At 46.4% G+C, this 27390-nt stretch overlaps 2 protein-coding genes across 2 annotated transcripts; both read right to left on the reverse strand.

Annotated features, from left to right (window-relative positions):
• Positions 1 to 2326: 2326 nt before the first annotated feature.
• On the reverse strand, positions 2327 to 6374 carry LOC133055083 (F-box only protein 27-like). Its single transcript, XM_061140553.1, has 5 exons — positions 6023 to 6374; positions 5708 to 5819; positions 5537 to 5632; positions 3046 to 3181; positions 2327 to 2467 (listed from the first exon to the last, which is right to left on the reverse strand). Exons 1-5 carry the CDS (start codon positions 6372 to 6374, stop codon positions 2327 to 2329), a joined length of 837 nt encoding a protein of 278 aa, XP_060996536.1.
• An 11543-nt stretch (positions 6375 to 17917) lies between these two features.
• On the reverse strand, positions 17918 to 24516 carry LOC133055084 (F-box only protein 27-like). The gene is made up of 7 exons (XM_061140554.1): positions 24498 to 24516; positions 22866 to 23261; positions 22583 to 22730; positions 22441 to 22536; positions 18826 to 18955; positions 18019 to 18141; positions 17918 to 17956 (listed from the first exon to the last, which is right to left on the reverse strand). The coding sequence occupies exons 1-7, from the start codon at positions 24514 to 24516 to the stop codon at positions 17918 to 17920; spliced, it is 951 nt and encodes a 316-aa protein (XP_060996537.1).
• Between the last annotated feature and the right edge of the window lie 2874 nt (positions 24517 to 27390).

A 27390-nucleotide genomic window follows, 5' to 3' on the forward strand; every position in this document is an offset into this window, starting at 1 on the left:
GGGATTCTTCCTGACCCAGGGATCGAAACCACATCTCCTGCATTGGCAGGCAGACTTTACTACTGAGCCACCAGGAAGCATATATATGTGTATATTATCTTCTGGAGATACATATCCAGAATACCAATGTAGGATATATTCCATTTTTAATTTGGTGTATATATATATATATACACCAACACTTACATATATTCATAATGTACAATATATATGTGTATACATATGTGAAAGTGAAAGCTGTTCAGTTGTGTTCGACTTTTTGCAGCCCCATGGACTGTAGCCCGCCAGGTTCCTCTGTCCATGGAATTCTCCAGGCATGAATACTTGAGTGGGTTGCCATTCCCTCCTCCAGGGGATCTTCCCAACCCAGGGATCCAACCCAGGCCTCCCGCATTGGCATTGCAGGCGGATTCTTTACCATCTGAGCCATCAGGGAAGCCCATATGAATGTATGTGTATATATATATATGTACATATGTATACACACACACACACACATATATGTGTCCCATCTTCTACTGCAGGTGGGGGAACACTTCAGGGTGGACACATCAAAGGCAGCAGCAGCTTCATCTGCTTTCCATCTGGACACCTGGAGCTTCTTAGGGATCCTGCAGCTGGGAGGGGGCAGCCATGACCCCTGGACTGGGGTGGGGACAGCTGGATCCTGCCATTGCAAGGTTCTCTCACGCTTGTGACCAGAAAGTCACAAATGTGGTGTCACTGTGACACTGGGCCCATTTCCACACCTGCCTAAGGCTTTTAACCCTGGTTGATAATCTTTGACCTCATGATTTCCTTTCTAACTCTTCCATTCTCTTGACTGGAGAATACACCTTCTATTGGTATTTCCCTCTGGACAGTTTTCCCTCAAAGAAAACAACTGTTTACTCTGAACCAAGTCAGTGAAAAAGCTGACTTAAAACTCAACCTTCAAAAAAAAAAAAAAAAAAAACTCAACCTTCAAAAAACTAAGATCATGGCATTCGGTCCTATCACTTCATGGCAAATAGATGGGGAAACAATGGAAGCAGTGACAAATTTTTCTTGGGCTGCAAAAATCACTGCAGATATGAAATTAAAAGATTAAATTAAAAGCTTGGAAGGAGAGCTATGACAAACCTAGACTGCATATTAAAAATCAGACACATTACTTTGCCGACAAAAGTCTGTCTAGTCAAAGCTATAGTTTTTCCACTAATCATGTATGGATGTGAGAGTTGGGCCATAAAAAAGGCTGAGCACTGAAGATTTGATGCCTTCAAATTGTGGTGTTGAAGATTCTTTTGAGAGTCACTTGGACTGCAAGGAGATCAAACCAGTCAATCCTAAAGGAAACCCAACCCTGAATTGGAAGGACTGATGCTGAAGCTGAAGCTCCAATACTTTGGCCACCTGATGGGAAGAGCTGACTCATTGGAAAAGACCCTGATGCTGGGAAAGATAGAAGGCAGGAGGAGAAGGGGATGACAGAGGACAAGATGGTTGGATGGCATCACCAACTCAATGGAGTTTGAGCATTCTCTGGGAGATGGTGAAGGACAGGAAAACCTGGCATGTTGCAGTCCATGGAGTTGCAAAGATTCAGACACAACTGAGTGACTGAACAACAAAGTAGTCAAGTAACATTGTAACATTGAAAAAGCTGAGTTGCTTTAGGCAAATATTGTATTTATTAACTATGATTGGAAGATACAGTCCTGATTTATTATCTCCAAATTCAAAAAGAATTTCAAAATAACAAAATAATTCTATCCACCGTAGAATCCAGAATAGGGCTGGGCTCCAGGGACCAAATTCATTGTGCACAGGGTGGGCAGAACCCTCTGCCTCTAAACAATTTTTTGAGTTAGTTTAACTTTCAGCTCTGAGTCCTGGTCAAAGTCTTGAAATCACGGAAGGTTAGAGACTGGAATTACTCAGCCAGAGGGATGGGTTTCTGGTTCAGACATGAGGAGAGGGATTCTTGGAAGTGATCAATGAAGCCTCTGCAGCAGAACCAGAAGACAAGGGCAGAGGGCATGGGGGCCAAACCAAAGGGCCTGGCACTGGAGGGGAGGGTGAGGAGCCCTCTCGCCATTTCCTTGTTTTCACCCATGTGTCTCCACTCCATAGAACAGGGGCTGCATTCAGTCAGTAACCCTGATGTAAGAACGTTCTTCTCGTAGTTTCTCATAGAATTTAAAGACAAGGCCCAGTAGGTCCCTTGATTGGACCCAGGATAGATCCCAGGATGCCAGGAGCTACAAGCTCTTGATTATTGAGGTGGTCTGGCCAATGGTCGCAGCTCCTGGAAGGCACGGTCAGGTTGTCTCACAAGGACAGCCTAGGGACGGATCCGTACGATGACACTGGACTGGGGCCTGGGGACTCCACACTGCTCAGGCCACGAGTCATAGCCCTCGACACTGTGGTCAAACAACACAAAGCGGACGCCCTTCTTGATGTTGGTGAACGCATGCATGATCTGTAGGCAGAAAAAGAAGTCGCATTGTGCCATGGCCATCCCCTCAAATACTGAGTTGGGCCTTCTGGCCTGTGGTATTTTCCATAGATGGCTACAACAATGTCTCTACTTCCACAGTCCTTCTAGAATCATGCCACTCCTCACCCAGGGGTGGGGTCTAATTCCCAAATTCCCACCCCCTTGAATCTGGGAGGGTTTCATTGTAACCAAGAGTGCGGTACCCTGAACCATCAGGAAACAGCAGGTTTCCTCGAAGCCGCCATGTTGTGAGGAAGCCCAAACTTCTCCCAGCAGGGAGATCCCATGGCCAAGCTCTGAGATTAAACCAAGAGCTGCTTGGCCAGCTGTAGACACACTCACAGCCCACCCTGCCCTTCAGCTCCAGCCAATGTCTGAAATGAGCTACATGAGAGAACAAAGTCAGCAACTCGTAGCAGAGACCTAGTCATAGAAAGCATAGGAGGTGATAAGATGAGCCTTGTTAATATTAAACCAGTAAACTTGGGCCAATTTGTTAGGCAACAGTAGTTCATTACAGACCCCACCATTCTTTCCCCTCACCCCTGTCAGAGACTCACCCGAAAGGAGAAGCTACCTGTCCGCGGACGGACGGGAAAACGTTTATGGAAGAAATAATGCAAGGTGGCATAGTTGGCATCTAGAAGCTTGACGACTAGCTGATACATCCGGTCACTGCCTTGTTGTTCTGTCCAGCTGCCGGAGGAGAAGCTCTTTAAGACTGACTTGCCACCCCATTTTTCTGAGGGTCTGCCCGCTTTACCTCAATGGCCTTCCCATGTGGAAATCCAAAACGGTGGTCCCCCCAACAAGTACAATCATTACCTGCCAGTGCTTGTTACATGGGAGCTTGGAACCTCTGCACACCCAAGGAATGCATTTGGACTAAATGAGCTCCCTGGCTGGTCTGTATGCTATGACCGAGAGCTGTGCTGTTCAAGGTACCCCCTCCTATATTATTTTTTCTTCCCCATATTGCTTCTCATTCTGTAAGGATGTCATTTCCAATGTGTTTTTCTTAGTCATTTAAAAGGATCCAGGGGAAATCTAAATAAACTGATGATGGAATACCCAGCAACATTCAAAGAAACATCCAATGTCTGTCAATGCTAAATGGACAAATTATGGTATATTCATATAATGCAATATTACACAGTCATAAAAAGAAACTGCAGCTACCTATAATTATGGATGAATTTACAAACATGTTCATTGAAAGAGGCCAAATACAAACTATATTCTGCATGACTCCATATATATTAAGTACCAAAATGGAAAAACTGATCTATGTTAGTAGAATTCAGGATGGTGCTATCTTTAGATTGGAAGTGATGGGGAATGGGGCATGAGGGATTCTAAGGGTAGATTTGCCGGCAACATTCTGTTTTTCATGTCACTTAAGAGTAAGGGACTATATAAATACACAAACAGGTAATTTCGTTTACAGAGACTTAGCATCACTTCACTTTTCAGATGTACATTCTACTTCTTCCACAGAAGTATCCTGCTGCTGCTGCTAAGTCGCTTCAGTCATGTCCGACTCTGTGTGACCCCATAGACGGCAGCCAACCAGGCTCTGTCATCCCCGGGATTCTCCAGGCAAGAACACTAGAGTGGGTTGCCATTTCCTTCTCCAATGCATGAAAGTGAAAAGTGAAAGTCGCTCAGTCATGTCCGACTCTTAGTGGCCCCATGGACTGCAGCCTACCAGGCTCCTCTGTCCATGGGATTTTCTAGGCAAGAATACTGGAGCAGGTTGCCATTGCCTTCTCCCACAAAGTATCCTAACATAGTACTAATATATGTTCTTTTGACTTACCTTTCAAACTGTTCTGTGCCAACCACATACAGTTATAAATACCTATTCAAAATTTTTCCTGTGACCATGAAACGCTAAGTGTTTGTCCACCTGGGAACTTTGGGTCATAATGGACAGACTACAATGCAATTTGGTGGAGGCTGTCCACGTTCGCATAGTGTAAACTGGGGGTGAGCCACTCCAGTAAGACCAACATGACTTAGGATGACCTGGAGGCTGAGGTGAAACACATAATAAGGCCCCAAAAGAACTTAGTTCAGGGGTTTTCCTTTTCTATAAAACTGGAGCATTGGGAGTCAGTGGTTAAGAATCCACCCTTCAATGCAAGGGACTCAGATTGGATCCCTGGTTGGGGAACTAAGATCCCACATGCCTTGGAGCAAGTGCCACAACTAGAGAGCTGCAACTAAGATCCGGCACAGATGAATTAAGGAAAACAAAACAAAACAAAATGAGCATTATGGGATAGGAACTGAGAAGCATAAACAGTGATGCTCCCACCATAGGTGTGATCTGTAGCTGAGTCATTTTACAACAGAGAACATAAAAGTGTACAGGATTTGGGATGCACCTTGCTTAAAATCATCCAGGTCAGATATCCCTTGGAAGTTCTTTCATGGATCCCAATTTCAAGACCATCATACAGAGCACAAGCTCTAAGAGGCAAACAAGTTTGAGCCTAATGCCAGATTTGAACGTGAGAGGTTCTGGCTCCAGAATCTGACCTCTTAGCCAACTCTATCTTGCCTCCATCTAAACCCAGGAGCATCTCATTCACAGATGAGATTTAGTTGGGCCCAGGCCCTCTATATTGAATCCAGTCAGGCATCTTCCAATCCAAGTCCCTTTAGGGGGGAATTAGCAGAGGGTTCAGGGAGTGGACTTTTGCTCTATGAAGGTGGCCCAGTCATTTCCCCTCCTACTTTATCCTAAGGGGTTGTTGTTTAGCTACTAAGTCATGTCCCACTCTTTGCAACCCCACAGACTGCGGCCCACCAGGCTCCTCTGTCTATGGGATTTCCCAGGCAAAAATAGTGGAGTGGGTTGCCATCCCCTTCTCCAGGGGATCTTTCCCATCCAGGGATTGAACCCACATCTTCTGCATTGGCAGGCAGATTCCTCACACCACTGAGTGAGGTGGGAAGCCCCAAGGTGTTGCTAGGAGACCTAAATGACATCATCCATGCCAAAGTCAGCACTGAACAAAGGGCTGTTTTTAGCCTCACACTCACCGGCGACAGACAGAAATCCAAATCTTTCCACTATCCAGGAGTTCCCGCCACAGGCCCTCCTCCTCCAGATCCAAAATTTCTCCCTTGTACCAACACCTATGAAAGAGCAAGATAAATGAGGCCCAGCAATAACTCACCACCGCCCTGACCCTGGGCACTAGGGACATTCACCTGTAGGCAGGACTGTAGCTAGTCTCCCCAGAAGTCTTCAGCCTGACCCCGAAGTCTTCCTCTTCCTCCGAGTCATCGCTACCGCTCAGCATCATACAATTCCAGAGGTCTTCTGTTACATGAAAAAGGTTTGTGACCAAGATTCTTGCCTGCCCTCCAACCTACGTTGTTAAGTCCCAGGGGTTTCCAGGGTGGCCTTGCCCCTCCGCTCCTCCCAACAGGCTCCATGTTTGCCCCAGCCACCAAGTTTTAGCTGCGGAAAAACTCCTTCCCACCCACCCGCACGAGGATCTACCCCTTTCCTGGAGTCCTCACCTTTCTCCGGGGGGTTCACGGTGAGCTTGCGCCCTATGGGTCTGAGCTCGCAGAAGCGGCCCAGGATGCAGGGCCCGGGGTCGCCAGCAGGGGGCAGGCAGGTGAGGATGACGGGCCACAGGTCGGGGTGTTGCCAGGGCAGGATGCTCAGCCACAGGTCCCTGCCGTCCACCACCTCTCGCCAGCGCCGGCACACCAGGCGGCACTGCCGGAGCAGCGTGCTTGGGGGCAGGTAGCTCAGCACCTCCCGGAGCATCTCGATGGGCAGATGGTTCGGGCCCGGAACCTCCTGTGGTTCGTGGTGCGGAGCTGGGACGCGGGGGAGCAGGCCCCAGGAGGTTGAGGCGCCCATGGTCTCCTCGCCAGGCCCCGCGGCTTCTGCTGTTGGAGAGCCAGCGTAAGACATCAGTGACCTGGAGCCTCCGCAGGCGATGCCCCTGCTTCCCGCAGCCAAAAGCTGTCACCCCCACACCTCAGCAGCCGCCCCTTCAAGTCCACAAACTCCCAGCCCGTCCTTGCCAGCCGACCACCGCAGCTGCTCTGCGCCCTGCGCATCCCAGCACCCGCCGCCAAATCCGCTCTGCGCCCCGAGTCTTACCCTGCATCTCAGCCAGTGTTCCTCACCAGTGGGCCTTCACCTTGCCTCACCTGTTCCCACCACCACCTCAGCCCTTTTTATTCGTCCGCCCCTCCCTTCTTCATACCCAGCAACCAGACCACCCACCCTCCACTCCCTTACCCCCTACCCCACCCCCGCCCTGGCCTCGTTCTCCCAATGACTAGCCATATCTGCCTGCCCCTCCCTTCTCCCTGTCTTCCTCCCAGGCCTACTTGCCAGGCCCTCTTGCCCTGCCTCCTGGCCTATTCTCCAAACTTCCCCTCCTTCGAACTCTAGTTACACCTGCAGGGTAATTATGGGACCAAATCACTGAAGCAATAGTGGAGGGAGGAGCAGGAGATGCCAGGATCCAGAGGCTGTCTGTCATGCCCACCATTGGTCCTTTGGAGCATCCCTCACCAGGCTGTAAGACCCTTGGTGCTGAACATCTGCTGTTATTCAGTCAGGCATCTGGGCGGGAGGCCTCATATCCCTTAGCTAATGGAACAGTTCCCATCACCTCTAAGGATCCAGCATCACTATCTTGGAGATCCTTGCACAGGAGAAAACAGGCTCCAGCTGGAACCAAATGCATTTCTATTTGACACCTAAATGAGTGCTGTAACCAGTAATAATCCAGCTGAACTTCATGGAGCCTCTTACTACCAGTCGGGTTAGCAACCCCCTGAGGTAGGTATGGCTATGTCCCCACTTCACAGCTGTGAAAACTGAGGTCAAGTGACCTGCGCAAGGTCACACAGCTAGTAGGTGACAGAGCTGGGTTTTGAACTTAGCCTGGATGGCTCAGAAAGTAAAGAATATACCTGCATTGCAGGAGACTTGGGTTTGATCCCTGGGTTGGGAAGATCCCCTGGAGAAGGGAACGGATACCCACTCCCATATTCTTGCCTGGAGAATTCCATGGACAGAGGAACCTGGTGGGCTGCAATCCATGGGGTCCTAAAGAATTGGACATGACTGAATGACTAATGCTTTCATTTTTGGGTGGCTCTAGGATTCTTGCTTTCAACCTCTGTACCAACTCTATGCAATGAAAATAAAATATGAGCTACACATGTAATTTTAAATATCAGCAAGTGAAACCATCATAGATTTTTTGCCCACATAGAACTTACCTTCTGAGAGAGAGAGAGATGGTGAACAGGAGACAGAATAAGCAAATTAGATGCTTTTGGGGCAATCTCCTGTCTACCCCTCAACATCATCTTCACAACGGGAGGAAAATGGTTTTATTATGGAATAAGCATGAAATGAAACTATGATTCCCATGGGCCATGAGAAGCAGTAGACATGACATGTGAATGACATGTCATGTGTTGGAAGGTGATCAATGCTACGGGAAATAAATCAAGGAAGGGAATAGGGGGCCATAGCAGTCTGGGTGTGGAGACCTTGAATTCTGAGAGATGGGGTGACTATTATACAGGACAAACTTATTTTCAATATGTACACTGTCAATAAAATTTTTCCTATTGCGGTTTTCCATCATGTCCCAAAGTGGAAGAGTGGAAGGAGCAAGCAGCTCCAACAGTTAACTCCTGACCATTCTGGTTTCATCTCTACTCCCACCCACTTGCTACCCCAGACAATTTGAAGCAAATCTTTGAAACCACACCCTTCTATCCAGTGAAATACATTACTTTTTAATGTAATGTTTAAACTGTGGGAACCTGTTTGATAATGAGTTTAAGAAAATTGATTATCACCCAATCATGAGCTCTAAAGGTGGTTTTTTAAAAAAGTTTAAAGTCCCTGGTGCTCCAGTGGTTAAGAATCTGCCTTGCAATGCAAGGGACATGGGTTTGATCTCTGGTCCAGGAAGATTCCACGTGCTGTGGAGCAACAAAACCTGCATGCCACAACTACAGAGCCCAAGGGCTACTGAAGCTGGCGGGCCTAGAGCCCATGCTCTGCAACAAGAGAAGAGACTGTAGTGAGAAGCCTGAGAACCTCAATGAAGAGTACCCCCTGTTCGCCACAACTAGAAAAAGAAAGAAAGAGAAGTCACTCAGTTGAGTCCAACTCTTTGTGACCCCATGGACTGTAGCTGAACAGGCTCCTCCATCCATGGGATTTTCCAGGCAAGAGTACTGGAGTGGGTTGCCATTTCCTTCTCCAGCCACAACTAGAGATAAATCTAAAAAAAAAAAAGTTTTAAAACTTCAAGTAGGATAACAGGGCAGAAATTGAGCAGCCAGATTCTATTCTTCAATTTCTTCCTCAGACACAATCTCTGTTAATTCCTGGAATTACACTCCATGCTATACTCCAGTTAAAAAGAAAAAAATATGATTCGATTGCAAGGGCATATTGCCTGAAATGATTGGAGCATAATGGCTCTCAGGGGTCGAGGGTAAACAAAGATCACAGGAACATTTTGGGAAAGTTATGGGTGTATTTGGGCTTCCCAGGTGGCTCAATGCTAAAGAATCTGCCTGAGATGCAGGAGACATAGGAGATACGGGCTCCATCCCTGGGTAGGGAAGATCCCCTGAAGGAGGAAATGGTTACCCACTCCAGTATTCTTGCCTGGAAGTTCCATGGACAGAGGAGGCTGGCAGGCTCCAGTCCAGGGGATTGCAAAGAACCAGACGGGACTGAGCGACTGAGCACGGGCGTGGGTGCGTTCTGGCGTCTCAGCAGTGGGGGTGCCCGCGGGTAGCCATGCACAGGGCAGCACTCCCCAGGGGAGAGCCGTCCTGGATTCCTCCTCTTGGTCAATGTCCTGCGGATTTTCACACAGGAAGAAAGCCTGTTAATATGAGCCTATAACCCAATTCAGTTTACATGTAAATGTAAAGTGTGTTAACAGATGCTGAATGGCCGTCTTGAAAAAGTAAATTGGAGCTGGAGGAATCAGGCTCCCTGATGTCAGACTATAGTACAAAGCTATAGTAATCGAAACGGTATGGTGGGACTTCCCTGGTGGTTCAGTGTTTGAGAATCCACCTTCTAATTCAGGGGACACAGGTTCAATCCCTGGTCAGGCCACTAAGCCCTTGAGCTACAACTACTGAGCCAACATGTCACAACTAGAGAGAAGCCTGTGTGCTGAAATAAAAGATCCCACATACACAACTAAGGCTTGACACAGCCAAATAAATAAGTGCTAACAAAGAGAAAAAAAGACAGTATGGTACTGGCACAAAAGCAAACAAACAAAAAAATAAGATGGAATAGGATAGAAAATCCAGAGATAAACCCATGCTCCTATGGTCACCTAAACTATGACAAAGGAGGCAAGAATATACAATGGGGACTTCCCTTGTGGTCCAGTGGTTAAGGAGCCAATTGCCAATGCAGGGGACATGGGTTCCATCCTTGGTCCAGGAAGATCCCACATGCCATGGGGCAACTAAGCCTGTGGGCCACAACTGATCCCACATGCCTAGAGCTCATGGTCTGCAACAGGAGAAGTCACTGCAATGAGAAGCCTGCACCCTACAACTAGAGAGTAGCCTCTGCTCACTGCGGCTAGAGAAAGCCTCAGGCAGCAAGGAAGACAGTGCAGCCAAAAAGAAAATACATTAAAAAAAAAGAATATACTATGGAGAAAAGACTGTCTCTTCGATAAGTGGTGCTGGGAAAACTGGACAGCTACATATAAAAGAATGAAATTAGAATACTTCTTAATACCATACACAAAAAATAAACTCAACATAGATTAAAGACATAAGTGTAAGGCCTAAACTCCTAGAGGAAAACATAGGCAGAACACTCTTACATAAATTGCAGCAGGATATTTTTTGACCCACCCTCTAGAGTAATTGGGGCTTCCCTGGTAGCTCAGACAATGAAGAGTCTGCCCATAATGCAGGAGACCTGGGTTTGATCCCTGGGTTGGGAAGATTGCCTGAAGAAGGAAACGGCAAAGCACTCTAGTATTCTTGCCTGAAAAAACCCAAGGACAGAGGAGCCTGGCAGGCTACAGTCCTTGGGGTCGCAAAGAGTTGGACACAAGTGAGTGACTTCACTTTCCTAGAGTAATGAAAATAAAAACAAAAATAAACAAATAGGGCTTAATTATTCTTAAAAGCTTGTGCATAGCAAAGGAAACCATAAGCAAGAGCAAAAGACAGCCCTCAAAATGGGAAAAAATATTTGCAAATGAAGTAACTGACAAGGGGTTAATCTCCAAAATATACAAATAGCTCCTGCAGCTTAATTAAAAAAAAAAAACGCAATCAAAAAATGGGCGCGAGACCAAATAGACATTTCTCCAAAGAAGACATACAGATGGCCAAAATATACGCAGATCTTTTGGTCAGCCGTGTGCCCATGTGCATAGCGTGTAGGTGGAGCAGGCACTGGTAGGGCAAAGTGCGTACAGAGAGCAAGAGACAGCCATCCAGAGTGACCTGACCACACAGTCTTACTGGGAGCAAGCCCAAGTCTCATTTGCATTTGTATCATTTGCATATTGTATAGCGCAGGGAACTCCACTCAGTGCTCTTTGGTGACCTAAGTGGGAAGAAAATCCCCCAAAAGGTACATGTATATGTGTAGCTGATTCACTTTCCTGTACAGCAGAAACGAACCCAGCTATATTTAAGCCAACTATATTATTGTTGTAGTGAAGTGAAAGCGAAAGTCGCTCAGTCGTGTCCGACTCTTTGCAGCCCCATGGATTGTATAGTCCATGGAATTCTCCAGTCCAGAAGATTGGAGTGGGTAGCCTTTCCCTTCTCCAGGGGATCTTCCCAACCCAGGGATCGAACCCAGGTCTCCTGAAATGCAGGCGGATTCTTTACCATTGTAAAGCGACTATAATAAAAAAGTAACAATAATTTAAAAAAAATAGACACTGAGAAATCCAGGAATGCAATTACTGTGTCAGTTGGAAGAATGTCCTTGACTTTGTTGGTACTTTGCTAGTTATTATGCTCCTATTCAGAAAACCACAAAATCTCCTCGTGTAGGCAGTACCAGCTCTGGGTCTTATGGAGCCCTAGGCATCCACAGAGAAGTCTGATCACCCTGGGGATTTTTCACATGCCCTGGGAAGGTTTTAAAATCCAAGCTCTGAATCAGATCTGCATCTGTAACAAATCCCCAAAGGTTGCTGCTGACTGCCCTCCACACTGAGTAACTAAATCTTGTTGAGCCACTCCTCACAGGTCTACAAGGTCTGTGCTTGCCCAGCCTCAAGACCAAAGAAAGAGCCCCGAGTCAGCAACAGAGACGTAAGTAGTTTAATGGATGGGGAAGCTTACACATCGGAAGCAAGGTCCTGGAGCGACACCCCACTGTGTGCAGAGGTTGGTGGGCAGAACACGGGGGCAGGATGTGGTGGCTGTCTTTACTCCCAGGGTGGGAGTCAGGACTGGGGGGAAGATTACCAGTTACAGGGGAATTGATGTCAGGCGGCCTCAGTAGTACCAGGGAAACCAGAAGGGCAAGTTCCTCACTGCCCCTTTGATAAGAACAATCACTAGATGGGGCCTGGGGCAAGTAGGTGGGTAGGTCAGCCGTGTGCCCATGTGCATAGGTTGCAGTAGAGCAGGCACTGGTAGGGCAAAGGGTGTACAGAGAGCAAGGGAACAGCCATCTTGAGTGGCCTGACCATACAATCTTACTGGGAGCAAGCCCAAGTATCATTTGCATATTGAAGTAATATTCTTTTTTGGTTTTTTGTATTTATTTATTTTATTGTATTGTACTTATTAATTTTTAATTGGACAATGTTGTTAGTTTTTGCTGTATGTATCAGCTTTATGCATATATAGGTGCTTCTCTGATGGCTCAGATGGTGAAGAATCTACCTGTAATGCAGGAGATCCTTGGGTTGGAAAAATGCCCTGTGGAAGGGAATGGCTACTCAACTCCAATAATTTGGCCACCTGATGTGAAGAGCCGACTCATTACTAAGACCCTGATGCTGGGAAAGATTGAAGGCAGGGGGAGAAGGGGACGACAGAGGACAAGATGTTTGGATGGCATCATTGACTCAATGGACATGAGTTTGAGCAAACTCCAGGAGATGGTGAAGGACAGGGAAGCCTGGCGTGCTGCAGTCCATGGGGTCGCAAAGAGTCGGACACGATCGAGAGACTGAACAGCAAGCCCACTCCAGTATTCTTGCCTGGAGAATCCCATGGATAGAGGAGCCGGATGGGCTATAATGTATGGGGTCACAAAGAGTCAGATACGACTGAGTGCTAACACTTATATCCGATTCCTTTTGAGCCTCCCCCTGGCCCCAGTTCCATCCCTCTAGGTCATCATAGAGCAGGGAGCTGATCTCCCTGCATTATACAGCAACTTCCCACTAGCTATCCATTTTACACACGGTAGTGTATATATAGGGATATATCAGTGCTATTCTCTCAGTTTGTCCCACCCTCTCCTCCCCCTACATGTTCTTTTAATTATGAATTTCTCAGGAATTTCTTGGAGGTCCAACACTTTCCCTGGCAAGCCATGTGGCAGAAAAAAAAAAAAAGGAAAAAAATAAGAATTTTAAATAATTATGAATTTCTCTCCTTTTATTTCACTTTTACCCTATTTATATTATATTTGGGACATTTTATTAACATTAGAAGAATTCTGTGTGGACACAGGTTTCATTATCTAAGTATTTCATGCCAAGATGGTAAAGGCTGGCTTGATACATCCTGTGTGGGTGTTACTCTCTCAGTCATGTCTGATTCTTTGGGACCAAATGGACTGTAGCCCGCCAGGTTCCTCTGTCCATGGAATTTCTCAAGCAAGAATACTGGAGTGGGTTGCCATTTCCTCCTCTAGGAGGTCTTCCTGACGCAGGGATCAAACCCATGTCCCCTCTACTGGCACACAGATTCTTATCCACTCTGCCACCAGGGAAATCCCTAAGTATTTCATTTCAAGGTGTTAAAGGCTGCATGAGAAATTATTTGCCATAAAAGCAGGAAGGTTGCAGTTGGCTGTGATCCAGTGAAGCCACAAGAATGGATAGGGAAGTGTTGAGTGGGCATGCAGGTGCATCTCTGAAGGTGTGCTTGGGAAGTGGGGAGTATGGTGGTGGTGGTGGGGGGCAGGCGGAAACCTGCGAGTCTGGTTTGCAGAAGCAGAAAATTCCTTTATCTTGGAGCACTGGGAGGCAGGCTGCACGAATATCCCAAGGTCGTTAGAAGTTCCACAAACTTGGTTTTCCTGGCCCTGGTTCACCTACCCTGTTAACAGGAGTAGAGCTGGGAGGTGTTTTGATTCCAGGGAAGGAACCTGACTGGGAATGGGCCTTTTGTGTGGATAGAGGGTCGGAAGGATCCTAGGAGGAAGGACATAAGCAGTTAATAAAATCTCTCTCGGGAGGGTGGGAGGGATCTGAGTAAAGCCTCACTCCCTAGAGGTAGGGTTGAGTGGGGCAGCCCTGGGTGTTGGGTTCAAGCTCCTTCCTCAAGGTGCTTCAATCCTGATATGCCCATGTCTCCTGGAGTGGGGCTGGAGAATGTGGGATTGGAGATAAGATTTCAGGTAAAACCCTCTCAACTCCCCACCCAACAGCCTGTAGTGGGTGTGAAATAAAATTCATATTTACGGCAAGACAAGAAAAATTTAACATAAAAATTCTTCTCTGCCCTCCCTCACCTCTCCCAGCACCGTGCATTGTGCATCGGCATTATGCATTGACCAAACCTCCCCACCAGCAGGAATACCTGCTCAACCATAAACAGCGTTCTCCTAGCGTCAACAAGACAACTCCTTAAAGGATAACATTCCTTCTTGACCTTGTAAAGGGTCACATGTACAAACACTGGGCACTTCAAACTGGATTATGTAAACTGTCAATAATACACCATTTAATGTACAGTCTACTGTCTCAAAAAACTTATATAAAGTGTGTCTTGATCACTAAAGGACAGGACTGTTCTCAGAACTCTTTGAGATGCTCTTCCCAGGTTATAATCCTCAAATTTGGCCCAAATAAAATTTTTCAGTTCTATCTTCAATTGATTGGTATTTCATTGACATGGGTCAAGAGCAGAAAAGAGCTGCAAAACCTTTTCACACTGAAGAATCAGTTCCTCCTATTGAGGCTACACTTGGAATAAAATAACCAAGACCTTAAGAAAAGTTTGGCTGGAGCCAGTTTCCTAGGTAGAACACAACAAAATAAGATTTAAAGATCCAAGATCTGTTTGAAGAGGAAACACACCTAGGGAGATTTGAGAAGAGAGTCCTGGGTGGGGCAAGGAGTAGGGCAGCCAGGGAGGGCCCGGAGTAAGAGCTCTGGTATGGAAGGTCTGCAGAGGGTTGGGAGGAGGGATCCAGCCTGAGGGGCAGATGGGCCTGGGGGGTGTGGAGGGCCTGCCTCCTTCCAGAGAAATCCACTACTTGCTTCTCACTGAACTGTCCAGCCAGAATATCCAAAATCGCAGGCCATGTAAACATTCCTCGTAAGGGTTCAGGCAGAGCTGCCTGCATCTCTGGTGTACCCTACCCAGTAGCATCACTCACTGGCAACTGCCTATTTAGAAACTATAAGTAATAGGTGATCCCATATATTGAAAAAGACATGAATAATTCCTTCAGTGTCACATTGGTTTTGTGGGTTCTTTAAAGAGAGAGGAACTTCCCTAGCCGTCAAGTGGTTAAGGCTGTGAGCTTCCACTGCAGGGGGTATGGGTTCCATCCCTGGTCAGGAAAGAAGATCCTGCATACTGTGCCCTTCCCTGCCCCTCCAAAAAGGAAATATATGTTTAAAAAGAATAATAAAAATACTCTTCTCTCTACATATGTTTGTATTTAGAATTCCCTATTAAAAAACTAAGTGAAGGGAAGGTGCCCAGTTGTGTTTGACTCTTTGCAATCCACGGAATGTAGCTTGCCAGGCTCCTCTGGCCATGGGATTTTCCAGGCAAGAGTATTGGAGTGGGTTGCTGTTTCTCCCCCCAGGGGATCTTTCTGACCCAGGGATCAAACCCAGATCTCGCACATTGCAGGCAGACTCTTAACCGTCTGAGCCACCAGGGAATCCATAACAAAATAAGTAAAATAAGTAACCCTTTTTAAAAAACTTTATTTTGCATTGGGGTATAGCTGATTAATAATGTTGTGATAGTTTCAAGTGAACATCGAAGGGACTCAGCCATACGTATACTGCATCCATTCTCCCCCCAGTTCCCCTTCCATCCAGGCTGTCACATGAGCAGAGTTTCATGTGCGATATGGAACTTGTTGACTCCCCTTTTTAAATATAAAAATATACATGTAAATATTAAGAATGGTCATCTATGGATGCTTTACATTATTTTTATTGCCCTTTATATATTTCAAATTGTTTATTGTTATCATTAGTCTTTTTTTTATTGAAGTAGAGTTAATTTTGGGGCTTCCCTGGTGGTGCAGTGGTAAAGAATCCACCTGATGATGTAGGAGATGCAAGAGACACGGGTTCAAACTCTGGGTCAGGAAGATGCCCTGGAGGAGGAAATGGCAACCCACTCCAGTATTCTTGCCTGAAAATACCCCACGGACAGAGGAGCCTGTTGTATCAATGTCTACTGTAGAGCAAAGTGAGTCAGCCACACACACGTATATAGTTTTTAAAATTGTTAGTTTGTCTTAAATAAATCTAAACAATACATACAAAATATTAACCATATATTTAAGAATAATACAAGATAAGATTCCTATGACTTCTAGTAGAAAAATTCAATTTTATAGAATAATCCATCAGCTAATTATGATCGTCATAAAAAAAGCAGTGACTTTGGGCTACTTGGTCCCTGGGAAGATAAAGAAGTCCCAGCCCAAGAGAAGTAAGCAACATATAAGTGCAAAATTAAACACACTTCAGTGGAAAGATACTTTGGCACACACGGTAACGACCATTCAAGAGGGACAGACAGGAACTGTAGAAAAAAAAAAACAAAAAAACTGGCAACTATTTCTGTGGTGAAAATTTTCCAAAGGAAATTTCAGGGTGAACCATGTTTCACAAATGGTTAGAACTCTACTAAGAAATGAAAACTTTTAAGCTGGCCAAATGGCATTTTAGAAGCTATGGCTCCATTCCACTGCATCCTGGTTAAGGGTGTGCCACTTTTAATGTGACCGTGGCCCAAGTGAATACTTGAGGTGAGATTGGCCACGGAGGATGTGTAGCCATCATGGACTATATTTCATGTGTGCAAATAGATGAGAAACACTGAGATCCTCAGAGTCCTCTTCAACACACTAAGGGTCATCACTAATACAAATAATTAGAATCTGGAGAATGGATATGTGTATATGTATGGCTGAGTCCCTTCGGTGTTCACCTGAAATGAACACAGCATTGTTAATTGGTTACACCCTAAAACAAAATTAAAAGTTTAAAGTTTTTGGGGGAAAAAAAGAATTAGAGTCACACACACACACACACAACAACAACTTTGTCAGCAAAGACGATTTCTAAATGTGGTTATTTCTGGAAAGGGAAATTGCATTGGAGAATATTTATTAGTGCATAACATTGTATTTCTACACATAAGCATGTAGAAAATGAGAAATTTAGATAAGCAAAATCAGTAACTACAAAATCACACCTATGCATCTATCACCATTGCAGTAACCCTGCAACGCTTTAGTTCTCCTGTCCAAAAGGCAATCAAGAATACAAATATAAGGATACATACATATTCTATTTCAATCTGGCATATATACACATGTCCAACTCTTTGCGACCCAATGGACTGCATCACGCCAGACTACAGTTGTTTCCTTCTGTACAATTTTCTCTCAACTGAAACAACTTCTTACTCTGAACTGAGTAGTCATCAAGCTGTTAACACTGTATTTCTATTCATCTTTGGCAAAATTTTATTACCTATGATCATCAGATATATTCCTGATTTACTCTCCCCATATTTAAAAAGAATTTCAAAGTAACAAAATAATTTCATACAATATACAACTCAGAGCAGGGTTGGGTTCGGGGGACCAATTCATTGCTCACCGGGTGGGCAGAACCCTCTGCCTCCACAACATTTTTTGAGCTAGTTTTACTTTCAGCTCTTGAGTCTTGGTCCCAGGTTTGAAATCACAGTTTAGGGGCTGGAATTACTCAGCCACAGGGATTGAGCTTCTAGTTCAGAGGTGAGGCGAGGGCTTCTTGGAAGTGACCAATGAAGCCCTCTCACCATTTCCCGGTGTTCACCCGTGTGTCTCCACTCTGTAGAACAGGGGCTGTGTTAGAGCAGCAGCAGCCAGTAGACCTGATGTAAAAGCGTTCTTCTCATAGCTTCTCGTAGAATTTAAAGACAGGGCCCGGTAGAACCCCTGATTGGACCCAGGAGATCCCAGGATGCCAGGAACTACAAGCCGTTGATTATTGAGGTGGCCCAGCCAATGGTCTGGAAGGCATGGTAGGTGGTTTAACAAGGACAGTCCTCCACTAGAGTTGACAGACCCGTACAATCACACTGGCCTTGGGCACAGTGATTCCATAGTCCTCAGGCAGGAACCCCATGTCCCAAATCCAGTGTTCCAGAGACACAAAGCGGACGCCCTTCCTGAGGTTGGAGAACACGTGGTTGGTCTGTAGGCAGAAATAGAGGTTAAGTCCCACTGTGCCGTGGCCTTCCCCTCAAAAGCTGAGTTGGGGGCCTTCTGGCCTGTGGTATTTTCCCTAGATGGCTGCAATAATGTCTCCACTTCCACATGTCCTTCTAGAATCATGCCACTCCTCACCCAGGGGTGGGGTCTAATTCCCACCCCCTTGAATCTGGGCAGGTTTCACTGTAACCAAGAGTGTGGTGGGCGTGATGCTGAGTGACTTTCACCAAGTGACTTCCACGGTGGGGTCATAAAGGCGATGCAGCTTCTGCTGGTTTCTCCAGAAGCCGCATGGTGGAGCCCTGAGCCACCAGGAAGCAGCTACCTGCCCTGAAGCCGCCCTGCTGTGAGGAAGCCCCAACTAGACCACGCAGGGGGATCCCATGGCCAAGCTCTGAGACTAAACCAACAGCTGCTTGGCCAGCCACCAGCTGCCGTGTACACACTCACAGCCCACCCTGCCCTTCAGCTCCAGCCTGTGTCTGAAGGGAACCACATGACAGACCAGAGCCAGAAACTCTCAGCAGAGTCCTCCTCATAGAAACCATGAGAGGAGATAAAATGAGTGCTGCTGATATGAAACCACTAAATTTGGGGGAAATTTATTTTTTAGCAATAGATCATCATAAGACATACCATTCTTTCTCTTTGCCCCTGTCAGACTCACCTTAAAAGGGATACTGGTTCTACCTTGATGGATTGGACTAGGAGAGAAATGATGTAGCTTGGCCTGCTTGGCATCTAGAAGTCGCACAATTAGCTCATACAGACAGACCAAGGCTTCTTGGTCTGCCCACCTGTGGGAGAAGGAAAATCTTGAAGTTTGAACTTGCCACCCCACCTCTTCGGGCATCTGCCTCCTCTACCTGAATGGCCTTCCCATGTCTAAAAATCAAAAATGGTGCTGTGGTCCCCAGGACTAGCAGCATCAGGGTCACGTGGAAGCTTGGCCCCTCTGCTTCCCCAAGGAATCCATCTGCCCTAAACACCCTCTCTAGTTGATCTGCATGTGCATTCATTTCAGAAGTAAAGACCTAGAGCCATGCTCTTCAAGGTACCTCCAACCATATTATTTCTCTTTCTATGTTTTGCTGGTGGCAAAAGATGTCATTTCCAATGTGTACAATGGTGATGTTTAAGATACAATTTCCTTAGTCACATAAAAGGACCCAAGGGAATCTAAGTAAATTAGTAATGGGATATCAAGTAACATTCAAAGACACAACACCCAATGCCCGCCACTGGTAAACGGATAGATTAAGTGGGGGTGTAGCTCGGCGGTAGAGCACATGTTTGGCTTGCACAAGGCCCCTGGTTCAAACCCCAGCACCTCCATTTAGGAATTTCTCCTTCTAGGAGCCACTGGAGAAGAGAATTAATTAGTGGACTTCCCAGGTGACTGTAGTGGTAAAGAACCCTGGGTCGGGGAGATCCCCTGGAGTAGGAAATGGCAACCCACCCCAGCATTCTTGCCTGGGAAATCCTATGGCCAGGGGAGCCTGGTGGGCCACAGTCCATGGGGTTGCAAAGACACAACTCAGACGATTGAGCACCTATGCTCACATGGTATATTCACACAGTGAATTATGAAGCCAAGAAAGCAGACTGCAGCTATATACAGTTATGGGTGAACTTACAAACACGTGGTTGAAAGAAGCCAGATACACACTATATACGGTATAACTCCATATATATATACATAGCACCAAAATGGACAAAACTGACCTATGGTAACAGGATTCAAGATGGTGCTACCATTGGATTGGAAGTGATGGGAATGGGGCATGAGGGATACCAAGGGTGGTGTTTGCTGGCAATGTTGTTTTTTTCTTTTAACATTCTGTTCTTGATTTAAGTGAATAAGTTTACTCTGTAATAATTCATTGACTTGCACACACAAGATATGTACATTTTTGGTGTCAAAAATAAAAATTTAAAAACAAGATTAATTTGATATATATATATACACATACATACCAGAGAAGGCAATGGCACTCCACTCCAGTACTCTTGCTTGGAAAATCCCATGGACGGAGGAGCCTGGTAGGCTGCAGTCCATGGGGTCGCTAGGAGTCAGACATGACTGAGCGACTTCACTTTCACTTTTTACTTTCATGCATTGAAGAAGGAAATGTATATACACAAAGTAGTAACTTCCTTCACAGAGGTGTCATATCACTTCTTAAGTGTAAATGTACATGTTACTTCTTCCAGATTTCACCCTTATATAATATGTTTATATTCTTCTGACTTACCTTTCATACTGCTCTGAAGTAGAAATTTAAAATTTTCTAAGTGCTAAATTTGTTTCTTTTTGGCTGAACTGTTACCTACTAGTGGCTGCCAGACGTTGCTGCAAATTGGAATCATGTGGATTCCAGAAAAGATATTGTGTAGAAAGGAATTTCGCCCTGTTCAAAGTTATGGTCATTGCCGTCTGACACTAAGAGGCAATCTCTGGATCCTTGCAATTTTATGTCTGATAGGAGTATCTCTGTCTGGGATAAGCCTGCCAATATGATTTGGTGGAGGCTAGCTACAACCACAGAGGTAGACTATAGCAGGGGCTAGCCACTCCAGGAAAACCAGCAATATGACTAAGGATGGCTTATGTAGTCTCAGTTGACTTGGAGGCTGATATTAAACATTGATTAAAAAAAAAAAAAACCCTATATACAATGAAATATTACTCAGCCATTAAAAAGAATGAAATAATGTCGTTTGTCATAATGAGTGAAGTAAGTCAGACAGAGAAGGAGAAATATTGTATGACATCCCTTATATGTGGAATCTAAAAAGAAAATGATTCAAATGAACTTACAAAACAGAAACAGACTCACAGACTTTGAGAATGAACTGATGGCTGCCGGGGGTGGGGAAGGATGGAGGGAAGGGATAGTTAGGGAGTTTGAGATGGACTTGTACACACAGCTATATTTAAAAAGGATCCCAACAAGGACCCACTATAGCACATGGAACTCTGTTCAATGTTATGTGGCTGCCTGGATAGGAGGAAGTCTGGGGGAGAATGGATATATGTATACACAGAGCTGAGTCCCTTTGCTGCTCACCTGAAACTCAGAATATTGTTAATCGGCTAAGTGTGTGTACTCAGTCATTCAGTTGTGTCTGACTTATTGTGAACCCATGGAAAGTAGCTCACCAGGCTCCTCTGCCCCTGGAATTTCTCAGGCAAGAATGCTGCAGTGGGGTGCAATTTCCTATTCCAAGGGATCGTCACAACCCAGGGACTGAACCCAAGTCTCCTGTGTCTCCTGCATTGGCGGGTGGATTCTTTATAACTAGCACAAATTATGAAGTTAAATAAAGAATTTTATTGTAAATACATTTCCTAAAGAGATGGGTTTTCAGAGAGAGAGGGGAAGTTTACAGTGTTTTGACTGAAAGTGAATGTGGTAAGGCCAAAATTTCAAATTTCAATCTCACTTTGCCTGTTTCCCCAGAGGCCTTTACATCCAGGGACAGTACACCTTAGTGAATGACTTTTTCTGTAAAACTGAAGGGCTGAGAGACAGGAAATTGGGAAAGCATAATCATACAATACCCCCACCATAGATGTAATCTGTAGCTGAGTAATTTGAGAAGAGGGTACAAAAAACGATAGAGGATTTGGAACTTGCCTCCCTTAAAATAATCCAAATGAGGTATCCCATGGAAGATCTTCATGGACCATCCTGGTTTCAAGACCATCAAACAGAGCACAAGCTCTGGAGAAAGACAAGTAAGACCCTAATGCCAGTCCCGCCAAGCCCTAGCTGTGCCACCAGACCGAGTGACCTCACCTCTCTGAACTTCTCAATTCGAGGTTTCAAAACACACTTTCCCACAGGATCAAGGATCATGAAGGCTGCTGAAACAGGTCACACTTCAAAGCACTGGCTCTGTGGCTGACATAGAACCCTGCCTTATGAAGACAGAGAAACGTAGGCACACCATGACTTGCCCAAGGCCACAAAGCCCAGAAGCCAGGGTTTGAGTGTGGGAAGTCTGACTCCAGAATCTGATCTCTTAGCCAACTCTATCTTGCCTCCTCCTAAACCAACTCCTTTGCATAGGATCCAACCTGGCATCTTCCCATCCAGGTCTGTTGGGGGGTCAGGAGAGGGTTCAGGGAGTGGATATGGCTAAGTAGTAAAGCTCTGATGGTGGTGAGTCATTTCCCTTCCTGCTTTATCTAAGGGGTTGTTGGGAGGCCTACATGCCTTGTCATCCACGCCAAGGTCAGCCCTGTTTTTAAAGCTGTTTTTGCCATCACACTCACCAGGCAGAGACACAAATCTCAATCTTTCCACTATCCAGGAGTTCCGGCCATAGACCCTCCTTCTCCAGGTCCAACACTTGCTTCTTGTAACACCACCTGGGAGAAAGGGGGAAGGATTAGTGCGAACCAGGCAAGAACTCACCACCGCCCACCCCAGCCCTTGGGGAAGAGGGAAGTCCACCTGTAGAAAGGCCGGAAAGAGTCCTCGGGAACTAGCCTGCGGTCTTCCTCCCAGCTTTCCTCCTCTCTCCAGCTTCTACAGTTGACTGTCCTCCAAGGCAGGAAGGCGTCTGTTAAATGAAAAAATGTTTGTGCCCAAGTTCCTGGCCTGCCCGCCAGCCCACGGACAAGTCCCAGGGGTTTCCTTGAGCCTCTCCTCTCTGCCTCCAAGCCATCCCATGGGCATCCTTTCCTGGGCTCCCCACCTATGCCACGGGGGTTCGGGTAGAGATTGCGTCCTAAAGGTCTGCGCTCGCAGAAGCGGCCCAGGAGGCAGGGCCTGGGGTCGTCGTCGTCGTCTGGGGGCAGGCAGGTGCGGAAGACGGGCCACAGCTTGGCGTGGCTGTAGGGCAAGATGCTCAGCCACACGGCCCGGGTGTCCACCAGGGAGCGCCAGTAGCGGCACACGTGGCGGCATTGACCGCGCAGCACGCTTGCGGGCAGGTAGCTCAGCACTTCCAGGAGCATCTCGATGGGCAATTGGCTTAAGCCGGGCGCCTCCTCGGGCTCGGGCTCGGGGTCGGAAGCGGGAATACAGGCGGGCAGGCCCCGGGAGGCTGAGGCCCTCGTGGTCTCCTCGCCAGGCCCCGCGGCTGCGGCTGCTGGAGAGCCAGGGTCCGGACATAAGGGACTTGGAGCCTCCGCAGGCCACGCCCCTGCCTCCCGCACCCAAGGGCTGTCGCCCCCACACCCCAGCAGCCGCCCCCTCAAGTCCCCAGACTCCCAGCTGGTCCTTGCCAGCCGACCACCGCAGCCGCTCTCCGCCCGGCACGTCCCAGCGCCTGCCGCCAACCCGGCTCTGCGCCCCACGTCTTACCCTGCATCTCAGCCAGTGTTCCTCACCAGTGGGCCTTCACCTTGCCTCCCTTGTTCCCGTCGCCATTTCAACCCTTTTTATTCGCCCGCCCCTCCCTTAAAATCCAATATCAGATCCCCGCCCGACCCCTCCTCCCCTCCCACTCCTCCCCTCCACCCCGCCCTGGCTCCATTCTCCCAATGATTAGCCATTTCTGCCTACCTCTCCCTTCTCCCCGTCTCTGCCTCCCAAGCTTGCTTGCCATCCCCTCCCAGCCCTGTCTCCAGGCCCTGTTCTCCAAACTTCCCTTCCTTCAGACTCTGTTCAAACCCGCAGGGTCATTAAGGGACCAAATCGCAAAAGCCACAGTGGAGGGAGGAGCAAGAGATGCCCGGATCCAGAGTCTGTCTGTCATCCCCACCATTGGTCCTTTGGAGCATCCCTCACCAGGCTGTAAGACCCTTGGTGCTGAACATCTGCTGTTATTCAGTCAGGCATCTGGGCTGGAGGCCTCATATCCCTTAGCTAATGGAACAATTCCTATCACCTTTTAAGGGCCTGGCATCATTATCTTTTTTTCCAATTTTTGGCCACACCAGGCAGCGTGTGGGATCTTAGTTCCCTGACCAGGGACTGAACCCACATCCCCTGCAGTGGAAGCACAAGTCTTAACTACTGGACTGCCAGAAAAGTCCCCAGCACCACTAACGAAAGATAAAACAGGCTCCAGTAGAAATCAAATGCATTTCTATTTGACTTCCTAAATGAGTGCTGTAACCAGTAATAATCCAGCCAGCGTTCATGGACCCTTTTACTACCAGTCAGGTTAGCAACCTGGGGTAGGCGTGGCTATGTCTCTACTTCAAAGATAAGAAAACCTGCTAAGTGGCCTGCCCAAGGTCACATAGATAGTAGGTGACAGAGCCAGTATTTGAACCTAACCAGGGTGGCTCTAAAATTCTTGCTTTTAACCTCTATACCAACTTCATCCAAAATACACATGCTTTTCAAATCAGCTGGTAAAACTGGACAGGGAACTTACCTTCTAGGAGAAGAAACATGGTGAACGGGAGACAGTGTAAGCAAATTAGATACTTTTGGAAAATCATTAAAAAAGGAATCTGCCAATGCCCCAACATTGTCTTCACAATTATTGAAAAGACTCCATTTTATTATGGAATAAGCATGAAATGTACTGTGATTCACTGGGCCATGATGAGCAGTAGATGTGACATGTAAATGACGTCACATGTTGGAAGGTGATCAACGCTATGCTAAATAGAGCAAGGAAGGGGGAAGGGGGTCATAGCAATCTGGGTGGGAGACCCTGAATTCTAAGAGATGGGGAAACTATTATATGGGAAAAATTTCTTTTCAATATATACACTGTCAAAAAATTTTTTGCTATTGAGGTTTCCAAACATGTCTCAAAGTGGATGAAGAATGGAAGAAGCAGTCAATGCCAACAGTTAATTTCTGACCAATTTGCTTTCATCTCTACTCCCACCCACTGGCTGCCTCAGGCAATTTGAAGCAAATCTTAGAAAGCACAGTCCATAGCAATACACTGTATTTAAAAATTTTTTTATTTATTAATTTTTGTGGTGCAGTGTGACGCACAAGGGATCTTAATTCCCGGACCAGAGTTTAAACTTGCACCCCCTGCAGTGGAAGGTGGACTCGTAATCACTGGACCACCAGTGAAGTCCCAGCAATACATCATTTTTTAATGTAATGTAAAAGCTGGGGGAATCTTATTTGGTAATGAGATTATGAAAATTGATTGTAATCCAATTAGGAGTCCAAAAATACGGTTTTAGAAAAATGTTTAAAAACTTCAAGTAGGATAAAAGGCCAGAATCTGACAAGTTATTTTCATTCTTCAATTTCCTCCTCCAGAGACAATCTCTATTAATTCCTAGAATTACACCCCATGCTGTACTCTGATTAGAAAGAAAAACAAATATAATTGGGTTCCAAAAGAGCCTACTGCCTGGAAGCTAATGATTAGAGAGTACTGGCTCCTAGGAGACAAGGCTGTACAAAATAACCCCCGGGCCTCTTGAGAAAGTTGTGGGTGTCTTTTGGTATCACAGTAATAGGAGTGTCATTGGGTAGTGAGGCGCAGGACAGCGTCCCCTAGGGGAGAGCCATCCCGGATTCCTCCTGCTTTAAAGTCCATGTCTAGGGTGTTTTCTTGCAGGAGGAAAGCCTGTTAATCTGAGCCTAGAACCCAATTGAGTTTGCATGTAAGTGTAAAGAGGGTGAAAGAGGAGAGTGAAAAAGCTGACTTGAAACTTAACATTAAAAAAAAAAATCACGGCATCCAGTCACATCACTTTCTGGCAAATAGAAGGGGAAGAATTGGAAACAGTGACAGATTTTATTTTCTTGGGCTCCAAAATCACTGCGGGAGGTGACTGCAGCCAAGAAATTAAAAGAATCTTGCTCCTTGGAAGGAAAGCTATGACAGACGTATTCAGTGTATTAAAAAGCAGAGACATCACTTTGCCGACAAAGGTCCAAATAGTCAAAGCCATGGTTTTCCCAGTAGGGATGTATGGACAAAAGAGTTGGATCATAAAGACGACTCAGTACTGAAGAACTGATGCTTTTGAATTGTGGTGCTGAAGAAGATCTTGAGACTCTCTTGGACTGCAAGGAAATCAAGCCGGTCAATCCTAAAGGAAATCCACGCAGAATATGCGTTGGAAGGACTGATGTTGAAACTGAAGCGCCAATATTTTGATCACCTTCAATCTTTTCTAGCTTCGGGGAGTGCTGATTCATTTGAAAAGGCCCTGAAGCTAGAAAAGATTGAAAGCAAAAGGAGAAGGGGACGGAAAAGGATAAGATGGTTGGATAGCATCACCAACTCAATGGACATGAATTTGAACAAACTCCAGGAGATAGTGAAGGACAGAGGAGCCGGTGTGCTGCAGTCCATGGGGTCACAGAGTCAACACAACTTAGCGACTAAACAACAACAACAGATGCAATTCTTTTCTTTTCTTCTTAATCAGTCCTAACATTTAAAAAAAAAATGTTTATGTTACTTATTTGGCTGTGTCTGGTCTTAGTTGCAGCATGCAGGATCTTTCATTGCAGCACACAGGTTTTCTAATTGTAGAGCATGGACTTTCTAGTTGTGGTGCAAGGGCTTAGTTGCCCTGAGGCATGTGGGATCCTAGTTCCCTGGCCAGGGATCGAACTCAAGTCCCTTGCATTGCAAGGGGAAGTCTTAACCACTGGACTACCAGGGCAGTCCTACAAATGTGATGCTTAATCAGAGAATGCAGGAAACTGTGAGCAGGAATTTCTCTGGTCTTGTAAAAGGTCCTATTTGGGATTAATAGCGTTGGTGTAGGATTCCTCTTCTAACCAGCTCTTTCTTACCCTCTTTAGGCAAGAGTCCCTGCCTAAAGTCCCTTCCTAGAGTCTTTCAACCTTGACCGTGCCTTTGCTTCCATAAACCATCCCCCAGTGAAGAATAATGAAGCAAAATGAGTGGTCTTGGATTTGCCCCACACCGAGTAAGACTTACCTAAGGGAGCATCTTGTTACCCACCTCCTGGAAGGACTCAGCGTCTTGACAGCCCCGGGAAGAGAGAGCTCTTCCTATTTGCTGACTGTGGAGGAGGTACTGGCCAGTCCTTTCAAAGTCTGATCTCTCTTCCCGGCGGCAGGACTTGGAGGACACGAACAATAGTTTTCATGGTCGAAATAAAGGGGTCTGGGCTTCGCTGGTGGCTCAGTGGTGAAGAGTCCGCCTGCCAGGGCACGAGGCACAGGTTCAATCCCTGATCTGGGAAGATCCCACAGGCCTCGGAGCAACGAAGCCCATGCACCACACCTACTGAGCCCGTGTTCTAGAGCCCGGGAGCTGCAACTACTGAAACCCACGTGCCCTAGAGCCTGTGCCGCACAAGAGGAGC

The sequence above is a fragment of the Dama dama genome, chromosome 4 (assembly GCF_033118175.1).
Source record: "Dama dama isolate Ldn47 chromosome 4, ASM3311817v1, whole genome shotgun sequence".
Classification (NCBI taxonomy): Eukaryota; Metazoa; Chordata; class Mammalia; order Artiodactyla; family Cervidae; genus Dama; species Dama dama.

What these genes read in the sequence shown, in the direction of transcription:
- LOC133055083 (XM_061140553.1), bottom strand. Translation starts at nt 6,374, where the DNA reads ATGGGCGCCTCAACCTCCTGGGGCCTGCTCCCCCGCGTCCCAGCTCCG. An exon ending in TGGATTTCTGTCTGTCGCCG is followed by an intron (nt 3,182 to 5,536) that starts GTGAGTGTGAGG and finishes CTCCTCCGGCAG; the next exon opens with CTGGACAGAACAACAAGGCA. An exon ending in CAGGTAGCTTCTCCTTTCGG is followed by an intron (nt 2,468 to 3,045) that starts GTGAGTCTCTGA and finishes TTCTGCCTACAG; the next exon opens with ATCATGCATGCGTTCACCAA.
- LOC133055084 (XM_061140554.1), bottom strand. An exon ending in CCCGAACCCCCGTGGCATAG is followed by an intron (nt 22,731 to 22,865) that starts GTGGGGAGCCCA and finishes TTCATTTAACAG; the next exon opens with ACGCCTTCCTGCCTTGGAGG. An exon ending in AAGGGCTGGGGTGGGCGGTG is followed by an intron (nt 22,537 to 22,582) that starts GTGAGTTCTTGC and finishes CCTTTCTCCCAG; the next exon opens with GTGGTGTTACAAGAAGCAAG.